This window comes from Chrysemys picta, chromosome 3, assembly GCF_011386835.1.
Source record: "Chrysemys picta bellii isolate R12L10 chromosome 3, ASM1138683v2, whole genome shotgun sequence".
Taxonomy (NCBI): domain Eukaryota; kingdom Metazoa; phylum Chordata; order Testudines; family Emydidae; genus Chrysemys; species Chrysemys picta.
The window spans coordinates 9,104,869-9,124,651 of NC_088793.1; the positions used below are offsets into that span (position 1 = coordinate 9,104,869).

General features: G+C 46.0%; 2 protein-coding genes across 9 annotated transcripts in view; one reads left to right on the forward strand and one right to left on the reverse strand.

Annotated features, from left to right (window-relative positions):
- FBXO16 (F-box protein 16) overlaps nt 1-19,088 on the reverse strand; it is a 46,315-nt gene extending 27,227 nt beyond the window's left edge. For 2 of the 4 annotated variants that reach the window (XM_005290636.4, XM_005290638.4), the window contains exons 1-4: nt 18,914-19,088; nt 10,094-10,237; nt 7,817-7,852; nt 627-833 (exon numbers count right to left, since the gene is read on the reverse strand). In XM_005290636.4, the coding sequence (XP_005290693.1) occupies nt 627-833; nt 7,817-7,852; nt 10,094-10,189 (339 nt within the window). In that variant the 5' untranslated portion in view covers nt 10,190-10,237; nt 18,914-19,088. The remainder of the gene's footprint in view (nt 1-626; nt 834-7,816; nt 7,853-10,093; nt 10,238-18,913) is intronic. The other 2 variants (XM_005290637.4, XM_065587459.1) reach the window with 1 other exon arrangement.
- Nucleotides 19,089-19,178: 90 nt separating this feature from the next.
- FZD3 (frizzled class receptor 3) overlaps nt 19,179-19,783 on the forward strand; it is an 85,248-nt gene continuing 84,643 nt past the window's right edge. For 3 of the 5 annotated variants that reach the window (XM_065587460.1, XM_065587462.1, XM_065587463.1), the window contains exon 1: nt 19,181-19,302. The gene's annotated coding sequence lies outside the window, so the exon portion shown is untranslated. Of the gene's footprint in view, nt 19,397-19,783 lie in introns of all 5 variants that reach the window. The other 2 variants (XM_005290640.5, XM_065587461.1) reach the window with 2 other exon arrangements.

The following is a 19,783-nucleotide window of genomic DNA, read 5'->3' on the forward strand; positions in this document are numbered from 1 at the left end:
ACTGCTGAGGCCCTCCTTTCTGGGGAAGTCGTTTCCAAAACTATCTTCCTCCTGGCAATGAGCGTCTTATTCAGAAGCTCCACTTTGAGCATTTCTGCTCCCCCGAAGCCAGCACACAGCACAATACTTGCATTTCAAAAGATTTTTAAAGCAAGATAAGACAAGACAAGACAAGAGGGCAAGATTTTCAGAAGCAGCTATTTATTTTGGATGCCCAACTTCAGATGCCTTAAAGGGTTTGATTTTCAGAGAGTGCCAAGCCTTCACCTTTGGAAAAATCAGCCCTTTAAGGTGTCACGAGTTGGGCTCCTGAAAATGGAGGCACCCCAAAATCACTAGTCACTTTTGAAAATCTTGGCCACAATGTTTACACGGTCTTAAATCCTAGAATCATTGAAATAGAGATCATCTAGCCCAGTCCTCCATGACCTTGCTACAATTCTGTGCACTAGATTATATGGCCAAATAATTCCTTCTACATTGGCACTTATAAAGAGTCTCTTGCACTGTTATGAAGGCCACTGGCACAAGTATATTGTAAAAATCAGGTGCTTCCTTACATGTCCTCTCAAGTCTCAACTAACTTGAAAGTAGCTTTTACGTTCCAGATATGTGCTGCTTTTTACCTGTGCACATCGACAGAGACTCCTGGGGTCCAGGAAAGAAAAAATGTATAAAGACAACACTCTGGGAAGCTTTGTGGTGAAATCCAGGGCTTCAACTGGAACTCGGTCCTGCAACTGCTTAGAACAGAATTTCTGCTGCGCCAGGGAGCAGCGTTCCAACAAATCTATCAAGATCCTTCGCCTCTGACCATCTGTCCACTTGTCAAACTGAAAAAGGGAAACGCAGGTTTTGTGGCACCAGAGATACAGCTTTTTAAAAATAAGATTAATATTCAAGGCAAGGTAAACGCAAGTACATATGCCATCGCTTCTGATGAATCATTCCAGGGCAAAGGATGTGGAAATCACAGACAAATGTAAAGGCTAAATGAAAAGAAACTGCAAATGCATGCAACATGTGACTTAACGTCTTTAAAGATCCATTTTCCAGGGCACAAATCTGGAAATACTTGTGTGTGTAAGGCTCTTTATTCCCAACAGTAGTCCTGGCTGTTGACTTCCATTGGACTATTCATGGAAGTAAAAACATTCATGTATATAGTGTTTAAAGCCACAGGACACCTCTGTGCAGTAGAAAAATACTATTATGCCCATTTTAGCTAAGGGGAACTGAAGCATAGAGAGACTAAGCCCAGATCCTCAAAGGTATTCAGGCTCCTAACTTCCACTGAAATCAGTGGCCTAAACAAGGTCACATAGAAATTCTGTGAGGGAGCAGGGACTTGAACCCACATCTTCAGCTAGGACCCTAACCTCCAGCCTGCCTCTCCTTAGCACCTCCAAGACAACATGCCTGTGACAGATGTGTACGGAGAGGGTTAAAAAGTTCCGGCCTTACCTGTGGGAACACAAGCACATTTAGGTAACCAATCTATCACAAATTCATTGGTACAGAGAGCAGTGAAGTGAGACAGTCCATAAGCAGAGCTGGGCTAGGGACGTGTAGACAGGGTTAGTGCAGCGACAGCCATGAAGTAGGTTTTTCTTTTTGTAAGCGGTAAAAGATGGAAAGGGACAGCATAGCAGGAACTTCCTGCTGGGAATGACTCAGTCACAGCCAATCCTTGCACTTCAGGTCAGAAAATTCAAGGTCAGCCCTGCCCCATACAAAAGGACAGCAAAAAGTGCCAAACGTTAGAAAACATGTAAGAAGACCATTCCACAAACCGTTGGGAACAATGGGAATCCCATTGGAGCTTGTAATAATTACAAATGCAGTATTTAAAGATGGTATTCTAGGGCTGAAATGCTTCTTACCAGATTTTAAACTGATTACTACTCAATCCTGTCCCCTATCAGCAGAAATAACACCTGTTCTCCATGTGTCTGAAGAAGTGAGGACTTTTACCCACGAAAGCTTATGCCCAAATAAATCTGTTAGTTTTTAAGGTGCCACTGGACTCCTTCCTACCTGTTCTCCAAATCAGCTCACTGAGAATGAAGCTTTCTGAGTTGTCTTTGGGGTGCTGCTTGACCTATTATGTTCTTAAACTTTTCCAGCACTGAGGACATATTCTCTATTGGCCAAATCCTGAGGTCTTTACTTGCTTTACTTAACTTCAATGGGAATTTGAAGTTCTCACTTAAAGGTGATCTCAAGGAAATAAATAATAGGTTTGTTCCCTTGTGATGGATAAGAAAGACTTAACTTACTATTTTTTTTTTCAGCTGGATTTTTATATTAGAAATTCTACCCTGTTTTTCTTGGAAGATTCTATGGATACCTGGAGAACTGGTGGGATTATGATAATAGAGACACATGCAGATGAAACCTGATTAATTTAGAAGGAAAACAATTTATTTTCAGACTGTTCAAAACTGTTGTTTGATTGTTTTTAAGATTTATTTAATTCACTTATGTGAGAATCAGAAAAGATGCCTTTGTTAAAGATTCAATCAGCCTACTCCTTCTCACAAACACATCTCTAAGATCTCCAACAAGTCCTCCTGCAGAACCAGAAAAGGACAGAACTGGCATTCCTGACAGCTCCAAAATAAGGTACAAAACAAGCAGAAAAAGTGCCCAAACTTTAAGGCTTTTTTATTCATCATAAAGAAGCAAAGCAGGTAACCAACCCATTTCCCCCTCTTTGCATATTACATTAACTCTAGTGAGATTTTGCCAGAGTACTAAGTAAAAAGTGAAGAGACACCTCACAATTTGCTCCTATAAAAACATGTTCGCTGAGATGATAAAACTGTCAGTCAATGACAATTCCCAATTTTCTATTCAATATAAATAATAAAGACAAAGAGCTAACTAGTTTACTGTCTTCCACACCAGCAGCTTGGTTTGAAGTGATTGGAACAAATTTAGCTCATTCTTTAATGGATCAGGAAGTTTGCTCCTAATTCACTCTTTACGTTCTCTCATAATTTTGGAATAAAGTATAACTTCAGTTTCCCCAGTTGTCCTAACTGTTTTGTTGATGGATTTGCCAGCAGACTTCTGTACTTGCATTTTAAATGGACGCTGTCCTGAAATTAATGCAATATGGTCAGCCGCACAGGAAGCACACCGCTTCTTTTCCAAGGTGATATATTCAGCAGCAGCAAAGCAGTTAAGCATGCATAATTTGTCCCTTTTTTCAGTATTAACCATATAAGAATGACACAACTCTTACCCTTGTTTACCTTCCGCCACAGCTCCTCCTCTTGCATTTGATTACATTAACCCAACCAGTTTAACTGGATTAGTCTTTGCAAGGTGCTGCACCTTCTCTATTGCTCTAATGCTAAATATTTTCCCCTTTCTTGTGTCTTCTTCCAAGCACATGAGAACAAGGACTCCACTAGGACTATGTGATATAAAATTATTTTGGATGTTGCACTAGTGAACATACGGCTCTCTGTCTGTAATTCTGCACATATACAATACCACAGCACGTCAATAGCGACAGCACCAAGGAGGACCTTCAGGACTGAAACAGAAGGGTCTCTCTCTCTCTACCACTTGAGCTGAAGGAGAGCTCCTTTCAAGTAGCAAGCTGTTACAGTTCCTCAGGCTAACCATTAGAGGCAGACATGATCACATGCACATGACATACTAGCTCACAGGAGTTAGAACAGTGGCCTGGTCCCCACTAAGCCCCCACTTCGGACTAAGGTACGCAAATTCAGCTACGTTAATAACGTAGCTGAATTCGAAGTACCTTAGTCCGAACTTACCGCGGGTCCAGACGCGGCAGGGAGGCTCCCCCGTCGATGCCGCGTACTCCTCTCGCCGAGCTGGAGTACCGGCATCGACGGCGAGCACTTCCGGGATCGATCCGGGATCGATTTATCGCGTCTTAACCAGACGCGATAAATCGATCCCAGAACATCGATTGCCTGCCGCCGGACCCTCCGGTAAGTGAAGACGTACCCAGTGATACATCCACTTGTGGTTCCCAAGCCTCAGTTTTTCTTTAATGCACCTCCTGCAGCTCTTTGCAGCACATGATAGTAAAACATTGTGTGATTTAATTATTAATCAATCTAAGTCAGTAACCAATCAGGATGTTTTTACTATGTTATTAACCAGTTGTAGAATACTTGGTCAGTCATTTTGCTGTGAGAATCATAGGCACTGACTTCACCTCTTTCCCATGGGTTCTTGACTCCCCATCTGCCCCCAGCCCCGCCCCTACCCCGCCTCTTCCCACCCCTTCCCCAAAGTCCCCGCCTGAACTCTGCCCCTTCCCTGCCAATATTCCAACTCCTTCCCCAAATACCCGCCCCGGCCCCACCTCTTCCCCATCTCCTCCCCTGAACAAGCCATGTTCCCGCTCCTCCCCCTCCTTCCTGGAGCGTGCGAACACTGCCATATAGATGTTTGGCAGTGGCCGGGCAGAAAACACTGGGAGGTAGGCGGAGGAGCACAGACACGGCATGCTCATACGAGGGGGAGGAGGAGGAGAAGAAGGTGGGGCAGGGAGTGAGGGGAGCTTGGCTGCCAGTGGGTGCAAAGCACCCACTAATTTTTCCCCGTGGATGCTCTTTTTTCCCGTGGGTGCTCCAGCCACGGAGCACCCACAGAGTCGGCACCTATGATGAGAATAATTATATATCTATGAGCGAGTGTGTATGTGTGTGTGTGTTTGTGTGTGTAAATGAAACAATAAATTCACACTACTGCGGCTTTTTTGGGTAATGCTGATTGCTAATTTCGTTCCTGAACCGCTGAGGTCTGAGTATCACTGAGTTAGAATCACATGCATCCAGGCACTCAAACCTAGGACTGGATTCTGCAGCCACTGTGTCACATTCTAGCAGAGACAAACTCTCTCATCTCCTGTGCCAATCACCCCCACTCAACCTCACTGTAAAGACTCTTTGGCCTGGTCCACACTAACCCCCCACTTCGAACTAAGATACGCAACTTCAGCTACGTGAATAACGTAGCTGAAGTCGAAGTACCTTAGTTCGAACTTACCGCAGGTCCAGACGCGGCAGGCAGGCTCCCCCGTCGACTCCGCGTACTCCTCTCACGGAGCAGGAGTACCGGCGTCGACGGCGAGCACTTCCGGGATCGATCCGGGATCAATTTATCGCGTCTAGACAAGACGCGATAAATCAAACCCAGAAGATCGATTGCTTACCGCCGGACTTGGAGGTAAGTATAGATGTACCCATAGACTGTAAGGCCAGAAGGGACCATCATGATCATCTAGTCTAAACTGCACATTGCAGGCCACAGAACCTCACCCGCCCACTCCTGTAATAGACCCCTAACCTCTGGCTGAGTTACTGAAGTCCTTAAATCATGATTTAAAGACTTCAAGTTACACAGAATATACCATTTACACTAGTTTGAACCTGCAAGTGACCTGTGCCTCATGCTGCAGATAAAACCTGGGGTCTCTGCCAATCTGACCTGGGGGAAAATTCCTTCCCAACCCCAAATATGGCGATCAGTTAGACCCTGAGCATGTGGGCAAGACCCACCAGCCTGACACTACAGAGAATCCTTTTTTGGTGATTCAGAACCCTCCCCATCTACTCTCCCATCACCGCCCATTGGGGATATTTGCTTTTAATTGCAGCATAAGCCTACCTTGAGAGGGGGACAAAAGTGGCTTTTTGAATTCTGGAGGTGGCTGGGGACGATTGCTATGCTATCCATACTTCCCATGGAGCTGTCCAGCAGCATGGACTAATCAGAGCCCAGTGCATTCTGGCCATGTCTCCTCCCAAACCCAAAGTGCTCCAGCCATGCCGCTCACATGTCCTTATGCCATGAGCAGAGCAAGGGGTGGCCTACGTTTTTGTGTTTTACACTCACTTTTCACAGGTGTAAATATTGTTGAAAGGTGCAAGGCAGGGCAGAATCAAGACCAAAGGAACTAAGCACATAAGCAAAGTTACTAACGTACCATTTGCCGTGTCAGATCCTTAACCTTTCAGAAGATTGCATTGCATTTTGGGAGAAGGGGGCTTTAGTTTTTCAACTTTTACAGCCCGTGGCTAGTAACATACGTGCTAAACCGTTTGTATTTTTCCTTTCAGATTTTCTGGGAACATTTTAAAACAGAAACTGCAATTTTCAAAATTCAATTTTTGTGTTTGGCAGTTGTTGAGCTCTGGTGCAAACAAGTATTTTTGTACAATCAGAACTTAATTATTTTATTTCCTGAAACTGGAGTACATTCTTTATTATCTAAACATACATGTGCCAAATAGCTACACAAGGCACGTTTCCTGTAATTGTGAACAGTCATAATGAACTTAAATACAAAATATTTGTCTTTATCAGACCAGTTTATTCACAAAAGTTTTAACACCTGTGACCTTTTAGACTTATATAGCTACACTACTCAAACAGTGCTATTATGGTAGAATTGGGGATCACAACACAGTGGAGATAAGCATAATCATTTTTATACTTTTATTTGACTTGTATATCTATGGGGGCCACATACCCAACACCTATTCTTCTGGCTACATTTTGAAAAAGCGTTGAATGCAGCTCAACCATGCAGTTACCATTGAAGATGACAAATATACATAGCTGAATTCATTCTCACTAAATGCTTCTTTCTTGTGTGTTTATTTCTGTTCATCTGGCACAGGATGACCGTTACAGGTGCTCTTCCAGAACTGTTCCATTCATTTGATTTTTCCTTACAGGACAGGAAGGGTTCTCCAGTGGTTAGAGTGCTAGTGTGGGACTTGGGGAGAGTCGGGTTCAGTTACCTTCTCTGCTACAGACTCTGTGTGACCTTGGGAAACTCATTTAGTCTCTCTGTGCCTCAGTTCCACATCTATAAAATGGGGATCATAGCACTACCCCGCCTCACCAGCATCTTGTGAAGATAACACTAAAAGACTGAGAGGTACTCAGGTAACATGGCCATATAACTATCATGGATAAATCACACTTAATTATATATCTATTTCCAGTGTTAAAAAGCCTTCCTGGCCTTTTATAGCACTATCTAAACATCAGTAAGGCTACGTTTTAATCACAGATACTTTTAGTAAAAGTCATGGACAGGTCACAGGCAGTAAACAAAAACAAAAGTAAACACGGGAACCATGGCCAATGGGAGCTGTGGAGGTGGTGCCTGCAGGCAGAGGCAGCACGCAAAGCCACCTGGCCACGCCTCCGCCTACGAGCTGAGCAAGGGGATGTTGCCACTTCCGGGGAGCCCCCGCAGGTAAGCGCATCCAGAGCCCGCCTCACCCCATCCCGTGTCCCAACCCGCTGCCGCTTCCCACACCCAAACTCTGCTGCTGGTGGGGGATAAGGGCACGGTGGCCCGAGATTGCCCCAGCAGAAGCTGGTGCGACTGGCACAGGGACTGCCTGAGCTGCCCCTGAGCCAGGCGTACTGGCCGCTGCAGAAGTCATGGAGGTCATAGAAAGTCACAGAATCCATGACTTCCATGAAACTCGCAGCCTTAAACATCAAACATCTTTGCTGAAGACTTCTTCATAAACTTTTCTTTGGGCTTCCCATCCCATTACAAATCATTCTAAATACCGGGCCAGATTTCTCAAATTCATGACCCCTCCGAAGTTATGCCAGGAATGAATTAGCCGCTTTATGTTTCACCTGAGGTTCAACAGTACACTCTGTCCATTTCTGACACTTATATCCTGAAAATTAGTCTCATTGTTTGAAAAGTGAAATGTGTTTAAAATTCACATCCCAGTCATCTCTTCCTTAGTTCTGAAACCAACACATACATTTAAAGAGAAAACCTCACCCATTTTCCAAGCAAGGCTCTTCTTTCTTCAAATACCTGTTTAAAAATAAAAAAAAACCCACAGAAACAAATAACATAGAACACATAGAGGTGATTCAGTATGTCTCAGGGAAAAAACTCCAGCTTGAAAAAGAATCTACATATCCTGTAAAACATGAGTCCTCGATGCCGCCATCTGGTCCTTGCAGGGAAATTCTTACACCGATATGGAGTCCACAGAAGTCAACAGGATCCACATGGGTCCACCTATTCCATTCACATTGATCAGGGCCTTAAAGAGTTCATTTGACAGTTATACCCTTTATTCATATGAGGGCTTGTTTTTTTTAGTGAATACAGCGCTCCCGAGAAGCTCCTGTCTGAAGAGACTACCACTCAGAGGCACAATTAGTGCCAAGTGTAGTGGTGGTTTTGTGATGTGGGCATTTATCCACTAGGACACAGACTGAAAGCATCAGACTCTTGCCTTCATCACTCAGGAGAGTGCACTGGGAAGCATAGAATACAGTAGCTATTCTGTCATAAGGATCAAAGGGGAGACGCTCATTCACTCAGCTCACAAGTGCACATTGAAACAGTTACTAACCATAACTAGGAAAATATTATTCATCATTGCAAACTCCAAACATGTTGTTTTGGCAGCCAGCAAGAAAGACTCCTGCAGAGAAAGACAATATCAGTGCTGACATTTGGTACAGTCCAACTGTCAACCCTAACTCTGACTCTCTCAGCAGGGGTGGAAAAATGACATTTATTTTCTTTGCATGTTTCCAGTTATTATTTGTTTTGTTTTATTTGCACGAGGCACTTGGCAATATAAGAGGCCCTCTAGTAAGCCTTTTATTGGCTCAACTTTGAAAACATTTGCCGCAAGAAAATGATATATAGTCAAAGATCTAAGTTTTGGTTTGGAAAATTTAAGTGAAACAGGGGAGTTATTTCATAGCTGAAAGCAATGTTAATGGCCTCTGATCAAAGAAAGATACCGTGTTTGCTTTCAGTACTCTTAGGAATACAGCTGAGCCAATTCTGCCAAGAAGCTCTGCTTACTCCAGGCATCTGGAAACAAATTACCAGAAATCAGTATAATTGTCCCCTGGCTTCTCCTCCTCTTCCACATCAGGTTTGAGCTTCTTGTCCTCTCTTTCAAGGCTTTGCAAGACTCTACTTTATCTTTACTCTGATCTTCTCCGACTCCTGTCCCTCACTGCCTTCTTTACTACAAGTCACCATCCTAAGCATCTATTTTCTCTTCTCCAATCTCTTTCTACTTTACCTCTCGAGGTTCCTTCCAGCCCCACATTTCTATGATTCTATCATTAGGACTTCTACTCTGCCCCTCAGGACTCAAAGTTCCTTTCTCTTCTCACTCTGATCCCTTTTAAAAGTGCAGAAGATCAGAAAAATGACTACATAAAAATGGCACTTTCTCTTTTGACAGATCTGCTCCCTGTGTGTACGGAGAGTAGTATCTGTTAGTTTTAGTGGTCATAAATATATTTTTTCTATTTTTCCTGCTGTCAGCCCTGCAGAACCAGCACAGGTATGGGAAAGCAGATTATATTCTGGAACGTTATCAAGGGAATTCTTAACTAAATTCTGATGAAAGAATATTACTGGTGATGATGTGTGTGAAGGCCCAGCTGCACTTGTCCCAGCTATAGCTGGTAGGGTTTGAAATTAGGGAAAAAAATATTTTTACTCATAAACTGGGCACCTCCTTAAGACTTCTAACATATCTGGCACCCTTGGCGGGAATCTCAGCAGAGTGGCCACGCATCACGAACCTCTCTGGTCCAAGATGAAGCACATTGACCATTTGGTGAAGCCTGCACTGCCCTGTCTGTCCTGTACTTGTTCTGTGGCTCAACTGAAGACTTCAGCCCCTAAGGATATCAGTCCAGCACCTTCAACAATTCAAAGACATTTGTAGTTTTAAAGTAACCCAAGTGGCAAGAAAATAGAAGAAAAGACACAGGGAATTATATTTTGAAAGTTTATGCACAATACAGCATAAATTAATATTACTGGGCTAAATCCTCAAGTCTTTAAACAATTATTACTGATTCCTTACTCAGGCAAAACTCCCAGTGACTTCCATGAGATAAAGGACTTGAAGATTTGGCTCATCCGCAGAAGAAAAATCTACCTTTAAATAATAGGATGGATTCTAACTATGGGACTATATCATTCTTGACTGACTTGCATTAAAGTCTCCTCACATGAGTAAGGGAAGCAGGATTTGGCTTATATCTGACTCAGCTGTATGGGACTTACCTTGTCATTCATAAGCTGATGGTTCAGAGGTGTCCAGGTGCTCATCTTGGTTTGCAGTTTGGGGCCATCCATGTTTTTGGGAGGTGCAAATGCCATCAGGAAGGCAAGATTGCAGGCCACCCTGATATCCTTCTGCAGACGAGGCTACAACAATTAGAATAAAAGACCAGCATTATTTCTGTGATGCCCCATTGCAGATGCTAAAGCACATGTTAGTGAAAACCATGAATTTAATCAAGAAGGAATGTAGAAATGCCATGGCATAGCAATGAGTCAAGTAAAACTCTTCCTCATAAACTTGAATCCTGCAAAGTAAAGTTAACATTTCTTATAGAAAAGGACAATTCTATGGTTTAGAAGCTTTTATGATAAGATTTACAGATACACAAAAGAATATCAAGACCTTTTTCAATAAAATCCAGTTGGCAAAGCTGAATGAAGAAGAATCACAACACTTGGATGCTCAAATTTTCCCTGTGGAAACGCTACAGGCCATTCAGAATCCATCAATATGCACAGCATCAAGCTTATCTATCTTAGGACATGTCTACACTAAAAACTTAAGTCGACCTATGTTAGGTCAACTTACATCCACCACAGTAATTACTGCGGTAGTTCATGTCCACTCAGCCCTTCTTCCGTCGGTGGTGTGTGTCCTCACCAGGAGCCACTCCACCAATTTAAGAGGGGCTGTGGAGGAGGGGCTGAGAGCCTGGACTCTCAGCTCCGTGCATAGCTCCCCCCTGGAGCCGAACTCCCCTGGGGCTCCCTGCTGCCTGTCCAGGAGCTTCCCTGAGACTCCCCGCTCCCAGACGGGCTCCCAGGTCCTCACTGGTAGCTTGGGGGCATCCCCTCCAGCTCTCAGATACCCACTTCCTGCTAGGTGGCTGCTGTGCTCCCGGCAGGGAGCCGGGAGCCCCGGCGGCTGCCGGGCTCCCCATGGGGAGCAGGGAGCCCCCGGGCAGAAGCCGTGCTGGGAGGGAGGAAGCCAGGACCCCAGGGGCGGCCCAGCCTGCAGGGCCGGCTTCAGGGTTTTGGCCGCTCCAAGCAGCCAAAACAAACAAACAAACAAAAAGCCAGGATCGCAATCTAAAAGAAGCCGCGATCGCGATTGCGATCGCGATCTGCGGCGGCAATTCGGTGGGAGGTCCTTCACTCCCAGGCGGAGTGAGGGACCGTCCCCCGAATTGCCGCCGAATACCTGGACTTGCCGCCCCTCTCCGGAGCGGCCGCCCCAAGCACCTGCTTGAGAAGCTGGTGCCTGGAGCCGGCCCTGCCAGCCTGGTGCGGAGCCCCGTGGGCCCAGCCCGGCTCTAGCTGAAGCCCCCCACCCACCCATCCAACTTTCCTGTCAATTTCAGGTTCTAGCATGGAGCTGTGAAACTGACAAGGCAGCCAACAGCCAATGTAAGTAACTCACAATGACACTGCGTCGCTGTAACTACACTGACATAAGCCCTATGCCTCTCGTGGAGGTGGAGTTACATGTCAGTGTAGTAGGGCACTTACATTGGTTTGAGCAAGGCTGTAGCGTAGACACTGACATAATTAGGTCGACATAAGCTGCCTTATGTCGACCTAACGCTTTAGTGTAAACAAGCCACGTAAAAATCAAAAGCAACAGAAAAGTCCCTAGTGGATTTTATGGAGTCTCTGGGTTTTCTGCTTGGGTTATTGGTTGAAGGTTTTTTGGTTTATTTGCTTGTTTCAGGCCCACGGGTATATGCAATATAACACTATAAACCCAGAGATCTAGCTAGGTTTTTATATTGTGCTCATTACGTTAACATCTATATGCACTAATGGCCTGATCCAAAGTCACTGAAGTCGATGTGAGTCTTTCCATTAACTTACCTGGGTTCTAGATCTGGCCTTAATTCAGTTAGGGCTAGATTGTAAACTAGGATTCTACTCCTGGGGAAGACGAGAGGAAGAACTGTATCTCAGAGAGTCACAATCTGAGCACGGGCAAATGACGGAGTCAGGATGGCCTTAATCCCCTCTTATTTCCTTGAACATCTGAGTGAAGGCTATGAGAATCTAATCTTTAAGGATGATTCCATGGAGCTTATGAGAAAAAAATCATTTCAATCTACTAAAAGAAAAAGATCAATTTAAGACAGATGGTGGTACATAGTTAAAACTGTTGTTCAAAACAATTGTTCAGGAGGACATTTCCAGCACCTTCAACCTGTGGGAAAGGGTAAAGAAATCAAGGGCCTCCAATCTCTATATACTGTGTTTAAAAGAGGGCTCAGAAGGAGAAAATCCCTCTGTATCTTTACCTGCTTTTTTGGAGGAAACCTTACACATGTAAATGTGAACCTTTGCTGACAACAGACTGGGCTAGTCCTTCAACTGCAATTGTAGTAAGCCTATTATGTCCCACCCAACTCAGCAAGATTCTTAAGCACATAGCTAATTTTAAGCATGTGAATGATCTCATTTACTTTAATGGGACTATTTAAATGCTTAACATTGAGCATGTGCTTAAGAATACTGCTGGATCAGGGCCTTAGACTTCAAAACTTCAGGGGTAGAGGCTGTTCTTTATTTTGTATGTCTACAGCAGCCAGCACAATGGGACCCTCAAGCCTGACTAGGTCTCTGTATGATACTGTCATACTGCTACTACTACTACTGCTACTACCAACAAATAAATCAAATGGGTCTTTCCAATCAGGAATTATGTTGAATGCTTTCCCTTGTTTTTTGATCAGTGAATGATCAAAAGAGGTTTTGCAACAAATCAGGAAGCAAATAAGTTCTTTTCCCAAACTCCTGACACTACAGAGAATACAAGCTGCAAAGATTTAACCTTCTTAAAGACAAATGTAATAACATTGGAGATACTTTTGCACTATTTTCCCTACTAGGTTATACATAATTTTAAGAAACATAAAATGGCTCTTTCTTGATTTTGATGAGCATACAATACCCAGTCCTCCAAGGGTCCATTTGCTTCCTTTACATTTAAACTAGCAGAATGAGATTCAAAATGGTTAAGAATTGAATGAAAGCTCCTATCTTCCTGCATTTTACTGGATTTGTTTTTGGATGTTTGTATTGATTCTGTGGCTTATGGCATTGGTTTGTTTTTTTACAATTGGAGACCTGAGGTCAAATGTGTCACTGCACTATGTTTTTTTTTTTATTAATTCTCTCTTTTGTGGCACCAAATAAATGCCATCTCTACTGGTCTAAATGGTAGTGTCTTTATACAAATATTTGTCCAAATATGTGAAAGGCTCTCTCTTTATCCTAAATCCTGTAACAGGCTTTAATGGGTCTGCATAAGAGCCCATCCCCATGGAGCCAGTGGCAGGATTGTAGTCTTAGATTCTAATATTCTGAAAATTGAATAATTTCTTTTAAATGAAGTGACATTAAAAATGTCTGAAATCCTTAATATGGTTATTGGGTGCCTGTTCTGTAAATACGTCAGTATGTTTATTTTAAAGCTTTCATGATGGCAGGATGATTTAGGACTTCTGGAACAAAAGAAAAGCTAACTCTGATACAGTATATATTGCTATCTTGCCATACCTCCAAGTACTACAAAACCTTCAGCAAACACCTTTGTATAACACTTTGCCAATACAAACACACTCTGATGCTCACAAGAAAAACCTTACGGAAAATCCAATCCTGCAGTTTATCCAGTCAAGATTCCCTTCTTTGCGTCTGAAAATGCCGCAGGATCAGCCCCAGCAGATCACCCTTTCCTTGTATTTTTCTATTTCTTTACAAATATGATGGCAGCAGAGGAGTGAAGAGAACTGGTAAAACATACACACTTCCTGTCCTCGCTATCTTTTGCTGCAATATGGTTTAATAGCTAGATCAGGAGACTCTGACAGGACTCCTAGTTAGGGTGACCAGATTTCCCGATTTTATTGGGACAGTCCTGATATTTGGGGCTTTGTCTTATATAGGCGCCTATTATCCCCCACCACCTGTCCCGATTTTTCACACTTGCTGTCTGGTCACCCTACTCCTAGTTCCTGGTTTCTTTTTAGTGGGGAGTTTCTTAAAGCAGTTATTGTAATTAGATGACAGGTTGCAAAGTCAAGCACTCCAGAGTTAAAAAATGCCAGAATTAAGGTGGTCTGTGTAACCTTAATTTGGCTTCCTTGTGCATTGCACTGATATAGTTTTAACCTACATGATAACATAATATTTTTTCTACAGCAACCTGGCCTCATCCAGTGCATGGGAAGGACAGTGCTTACAATAACACTGCAGGCTGGTGAAGCAGTTCAGTACAAAACAAAAACAAACAAAAAAACAGGGTCAGGCAGTCATGTTCCTGTTCTGAGAGAGAAGTTAGTATCAAGGCATCAAAACAAAAACAAAAATAATCCCAACCTTGGTTTCACAGATGACAGCCTTCTTCCTACACAGGCTCTCCTTTCATAGAATCCTAGAATATTAGGGTTGGAAGAGACCTCAGGAGGTCATCTAGTCGAATCCCCTGCTCAAAGCAGGACCAACACCAACTAAATCATCCCAGCCAGGGCTTTGTCAAGCCAGGCCTTAAAAACCTCTAAAGATGGAGATTCCACCACCTCCCTAGGTAACCCATTCCAGTGCTTCACCACCCTCCTAGTGAAATAGTGTTTTTCCTAATATCCAACCTAAGCCTCCCCCACTGCAACTTGAGACCATTGCTCCTTGTTCTGTCATCTGCTACCACTGAGAACAGCCGAGCTCCATCCTCTTTGGAACCCCCCTTCAGGTAGTTGAAAGCTGCTATCAAATCTTCCCCCACTCTTCTCTTCTGTAGACAAAATAACCCTAGTTCCCTCAGCCTCTCCTCATAAGTCATGTGACCCAGCCCCCTAATCATTTTCGTTGCCCTCCGCTAGACTCTTTCCAATCTGTCCACATCCCTTCTGTAGTGGGGGGGACCAAAACTGGACATAATACTCCAGGTGTGGCTTCACCAGTGCCGAATAGAGGGAAATAATCACTTCCCTCGATCTGCTGGCAATGCTCCCACTAATACAGCCCAATATACCGTTGGCCTTCTTGGCAACAAGGGCACACTGCTGATTCATATCCAGCTTCTCATCCACTGTAATTCCCAGGTCCTTTTCTGTAGAACTGCCGCTTAGCCAGTTGGTCCTCACCCTGTAGTGGTGCATGGGATTCTTCCTTCCTAAGTGCAGGACTCTGCACTTGTCCTTGTTGAACCTCATTAGATTTCTTTTGGCCCAATCCTCCAATTTGTCTGGGTCACTCTGGACCCTATCCTTACCCTCCAGCATATCTACTTCTCCCCCCAGCTTAGTGTCATCTGCGAACTTGCTGAGGGTGCAATTCATCCCTTCATCCAGATAATTAATAAAGATGTTAAACAAAACCGACCCCAGGACCAACCCTGGGGCACTCCGCTTGATACTGGCTGCCAACTAGACATCGAGCAGTTGATCACTACCTGTTCAGCCTGACAATCTAGCCAGCTTTCTATCCACCTTATAGTCCATTCATCCAATCCATACTTCTTTAACTTGCCAGCAAGCATACTGTGGGAAACCGTATTAAAAGCTTTGCTAAAGTCAAGTTATATTACATCCACTGCTTTCCCCATATCCACAGAGCCAGTTATCTCATCATAAAAGGCAATCAGGTTGGTCATGCATGACTTGCCCTTGGTGAATCCATGTTGACTGTTCCTGATCACCTTCCTCTTCTCCAAGTGCTTCAAAATGGATTCCTTGAGGACCTGCTCCATGATTTTGCTGGGGACTGAAGTGAGGCTGACCAGTCTGTAGTTCCCCAGGTTCTCTTTCTTCCCTTTTTAAAATATGGGCACTATATTTGCCTTTTTCCAATCATCCGGGACCTCCCCCGATCGCCATGAATTTTCAAAGATGATGGCCAATGGCTCTGCAATCACATCAGCCAACTCCCTAAGCACCCTTTTTGGTTCCTTAAACGGCTGCTTTTATGATCCCTCCCTTAAGTACCTGTGTAAACCTCAGTTGGGAATGCCTCATCACACAGGGAGACCCTAGTATTAATTGAAAGCAAACAGAGGCCTGCAAAGCAACAGATAATTATCTTAAACCTCCATAGTGCATCATCTGCACCAACCACAATCACCTCCTAGCATTACAAGCACTGCACTTTCATTCCCCCTGATCCAATTCCCATTAAAGATAACAAAGACTCTCTTTTATTTCAATAGGAGCTGGGTCAAACCCTTTGTTTTAAAAAATAATTTGATTGCATTTAAGAAAGATTAATGCTATGTATGATCAGATCATATTAACTAAGGCATTAAACTCATTTCCTTTAGCTATGTTAATCTAGGCTTAACCCTCTGGAATACCATTCCCGGGCCTTCGCCTTCTGCCAATCATAGTCAGAGTAAGTCTTGCAGAGGCACTGTTTTATTAAGCCTTCCTGGCTCATCAGAGACTCATGTACCCAGAGGTTTAAAAACACATGTTACATAGAAATAATCTAACAACCATAAACCACATGATGGTATAAGTGTGACTTTTACCTGGAATGAACTAACCAAACTCTAAGGGTAGGTCTACACTTACCCGGTAGTTCGGCCGCGAGCGATCGAACTTCTGGGTTCGACTTATCGCGTCTTGTCTGGACGCGATAAGTCGAACCCGGAAGTGCTCGCCGTCGACTGCGGTACTCCAGCTAGACGAGAGGAGTACCGCGGAGTCGACGGGAGAGCCTGCCTGCCGCGTGTGGACCGAGGTAAGTTCGAACAAAGGTACTTCGAACTTCAGCTACGTTATTCACGTAGCTGAAGTTGCGTGCGTTAGTTCGAATTAGGGGGTTAGTGTAGACCTGGCCAAAGGCTTAGAAAAGAAGAGAGGACTGCTTGTAAATGATCATCCTGGGAGTCAACAGTAGTTAATTCACATATACTGTCCTCTGTGGATTTCAAGTGTTGCAAACCATAGTAATAGAAAGGTGAGCCACAGAGATTAGAGTATATAGACCAAAAAGAACAAAGTATACGAGAAAAGCAACGAAGAGTCCTGTGGCACCTTATAGACTAACTAAGTAGATGAGATTCAACATGAGACACTGCAAGAGGATTGATCTGGGGAAAAATCATTTGAAACAGAGAGAGAAACCTAGAAAGCAGTTGAGTGGATGGGCAGCAAAATAAGTACAAGTTTGGTCTTCTTGCTGCTGCATCTCATTGCAAGGTGCTGTGTCCCACTAAGTGACCCCTCTGCTAACAACTACCCTATGGCATTGACACCCTTCAGTACTCCAGAGTTGACACCCTCACATCCCCAGTGGTCTCAATACCTGTGAGAACCCCATGCCCAATATTATCAATACCCCCTTCCACTCCAGGCACTGATACCCTCCTCAGGGCACTGATATCCCCAGTTCTACTCCCCACAGCATTGATCATCTCCGTGCTTCCTGGTTGAAATGATCCCCCCAGGGCCTCCATGACATCAGTCCCTCCCACATCCTCTACCTGTGACCCACAGCTTTAATGCCCCCAAACAGGGTACACTGATATCTCCTGAGCCTCCACAGCAGTGATACCTCCCACCCCGTGCTCCCTGCACTGTGGGGCTTTGATACCTCCAGGGCTCCCTGCACCCTGTGGCATTAATAGCCCTGCAGCCCTCTTCCCTCCCCCCTGCATGACCTTTGGCAGTGAAACTCCCCTGTTGCCCCCTGTGCTCTGCAGCATCAGTAGTCCCACATACAGCCCCATAGAGTCGATACTCCCTACTGCCCTGCAGTATCTATATCCCCTTTGCTTCCCACAGCATTGATAGCCCCTAATGCCGCCCTCGGCATCAATTCCTCCCAAGTCTCCTGCTGTGGCATGTGCCATGGATACCCCAGTGCACCCCACACCCCATGAAACCAATACTCCCTATTATTCCTGCAGTATCAATACCCCTCAGTGCCCCTGGTACCCTATAGCATTGATACTCCCTGTGCCCTTCACAGTCTCTAACTCCCACAGCTCCCCATTGCCTTGGGGTATCTATAACCCCCACCAATGCCCCATGGCACTGATCCTCTCCAGGGTCCATCTTGGGCCTTGCAGCACTGAAAGCCCTGTGCTCTTCATGGCATCAAAACCATCAGCTCTCCTGCATTCTGCCAGCCTCCAGTGCCCCTGTTCTTTATGGCATCAATTCCCTCCAGTACTCCCCCTTTCACCCTGCAGCACTGATATCCCCCTCCCCCATGCACCCACAGCATTGCCCATTCCCAGTGCTCCCTGGACCCTGACATCCCCCAGTACCCCTGCACTGTATATTTCCAGTTCTCCCCCTGCACCCCATGGAACTGATACATTCCCAGTGTTCCCCTGCAACTAATATCCCCCTGAAGCACTGATATCCCCCAGTGCTCCCCCTGCCCCCCTCTGGCACCAGTATCCCCACAGCATCCTGCAGCAGTGATATCCCCCAATACACGCCCCCAGCATTGCCCATGCCTAGTGCCCCCCTCTGCCCTGTGGTACCAATATCTCCCAATGCCCTCCATCCATAACTCCCTGTGCCCCCATGTCCGGCATCATGAAGAATTCCCAGTGTCCCCTGCACCCCTGGTGCGCCCCATGCCCTGCGATAGCCATCCCCCACCCCCAGATGGTAAATCCAAGGGCTGCCCTATGGCACCAGTCCTCGCCCTCCCCAGAAACCCCGCCCCCCGTGTCTCGAGAATCGATACCCCAGTGCCCCTGACCGCCATGGAGGCGATACCCCGAGCGCCCCCCCCCCCCGTGATATCGATACCCCCTATCGCCTCCCGGCGCCACGATGCCCCTGGCGGGGATACGCCCCTCCCCCACGCTCTCACCTGGCCTCCTGTGCTCCGGAGCCGCGCCTCGCCCCCCTCTACGGCCCCCCCGTCTCCTCTTCTCCCGGCAAGTTTATTCCCTTTGCCATGGCAACAGTTTCTAGCGCCCCGGGAGAAGCAGCCAATCAGGGCCGAGCCGCGGCGTGCCGGCTCTTCTACCTAGCAACCAGCTGGCTGGTTCTGATTCGCTGCTCTCCGGGGCGGTCCGAAGGGGCGGGGCAGGGAGTGACGGAGCGAGAGGCGGAGCCCGCGTTCTCCAGGGGGCGGGGCTGGCAGGAGGCGCGGGAGGGGGCGGCGCTGCCGTGGGGGGTCTGGGAGGCGCGGCCGTTATCTTCCTCACCTCCTCGCGCTGCGCCGCCGCCAGCTCGGGGAGGGGGGCGCGTGCTGAGGTAAGTGCGGTAGCCTGGGCCTCGGTGTGGGGGGTGGGCGACCCCCGCTCCTTCCGTTGGAGCTGCCGCCTCAGGGTGGAGGGGCTCCGCCGAGGTGAATGCTCACAAACTACCCCCATGCAGCGAGGACGGGGGAGGGGAGGGACAGCACCCCAATGTAGGAGGGCGCTGGGTGGGGGGAGACCCCAGTGCAGGAGAGGGCTGAGCTGAGATATGGCTGGGTCAGAAGCTCCCCACCCCCAAAATCCCGTGGGAGTGAAGGGAAAGAAGAGGGCGAACCCCTCTCTCTGCAGGCGTGTGATGGAGAGGTTCTCCCCTTCCCCCCACTCCCCACCTGGACCTGCAATGGAGGGCGGTGGGAAGACTATGTGGGTGTGTGTGGGGGGGGTATTGTGTGTCTCCCCCCTCCCTTAATCTGTGCTTGAAATGGAGCGTGCGGGGAAAATATAGTTTGGTTCCCCCCCACCCCCTTCCTCCCCCT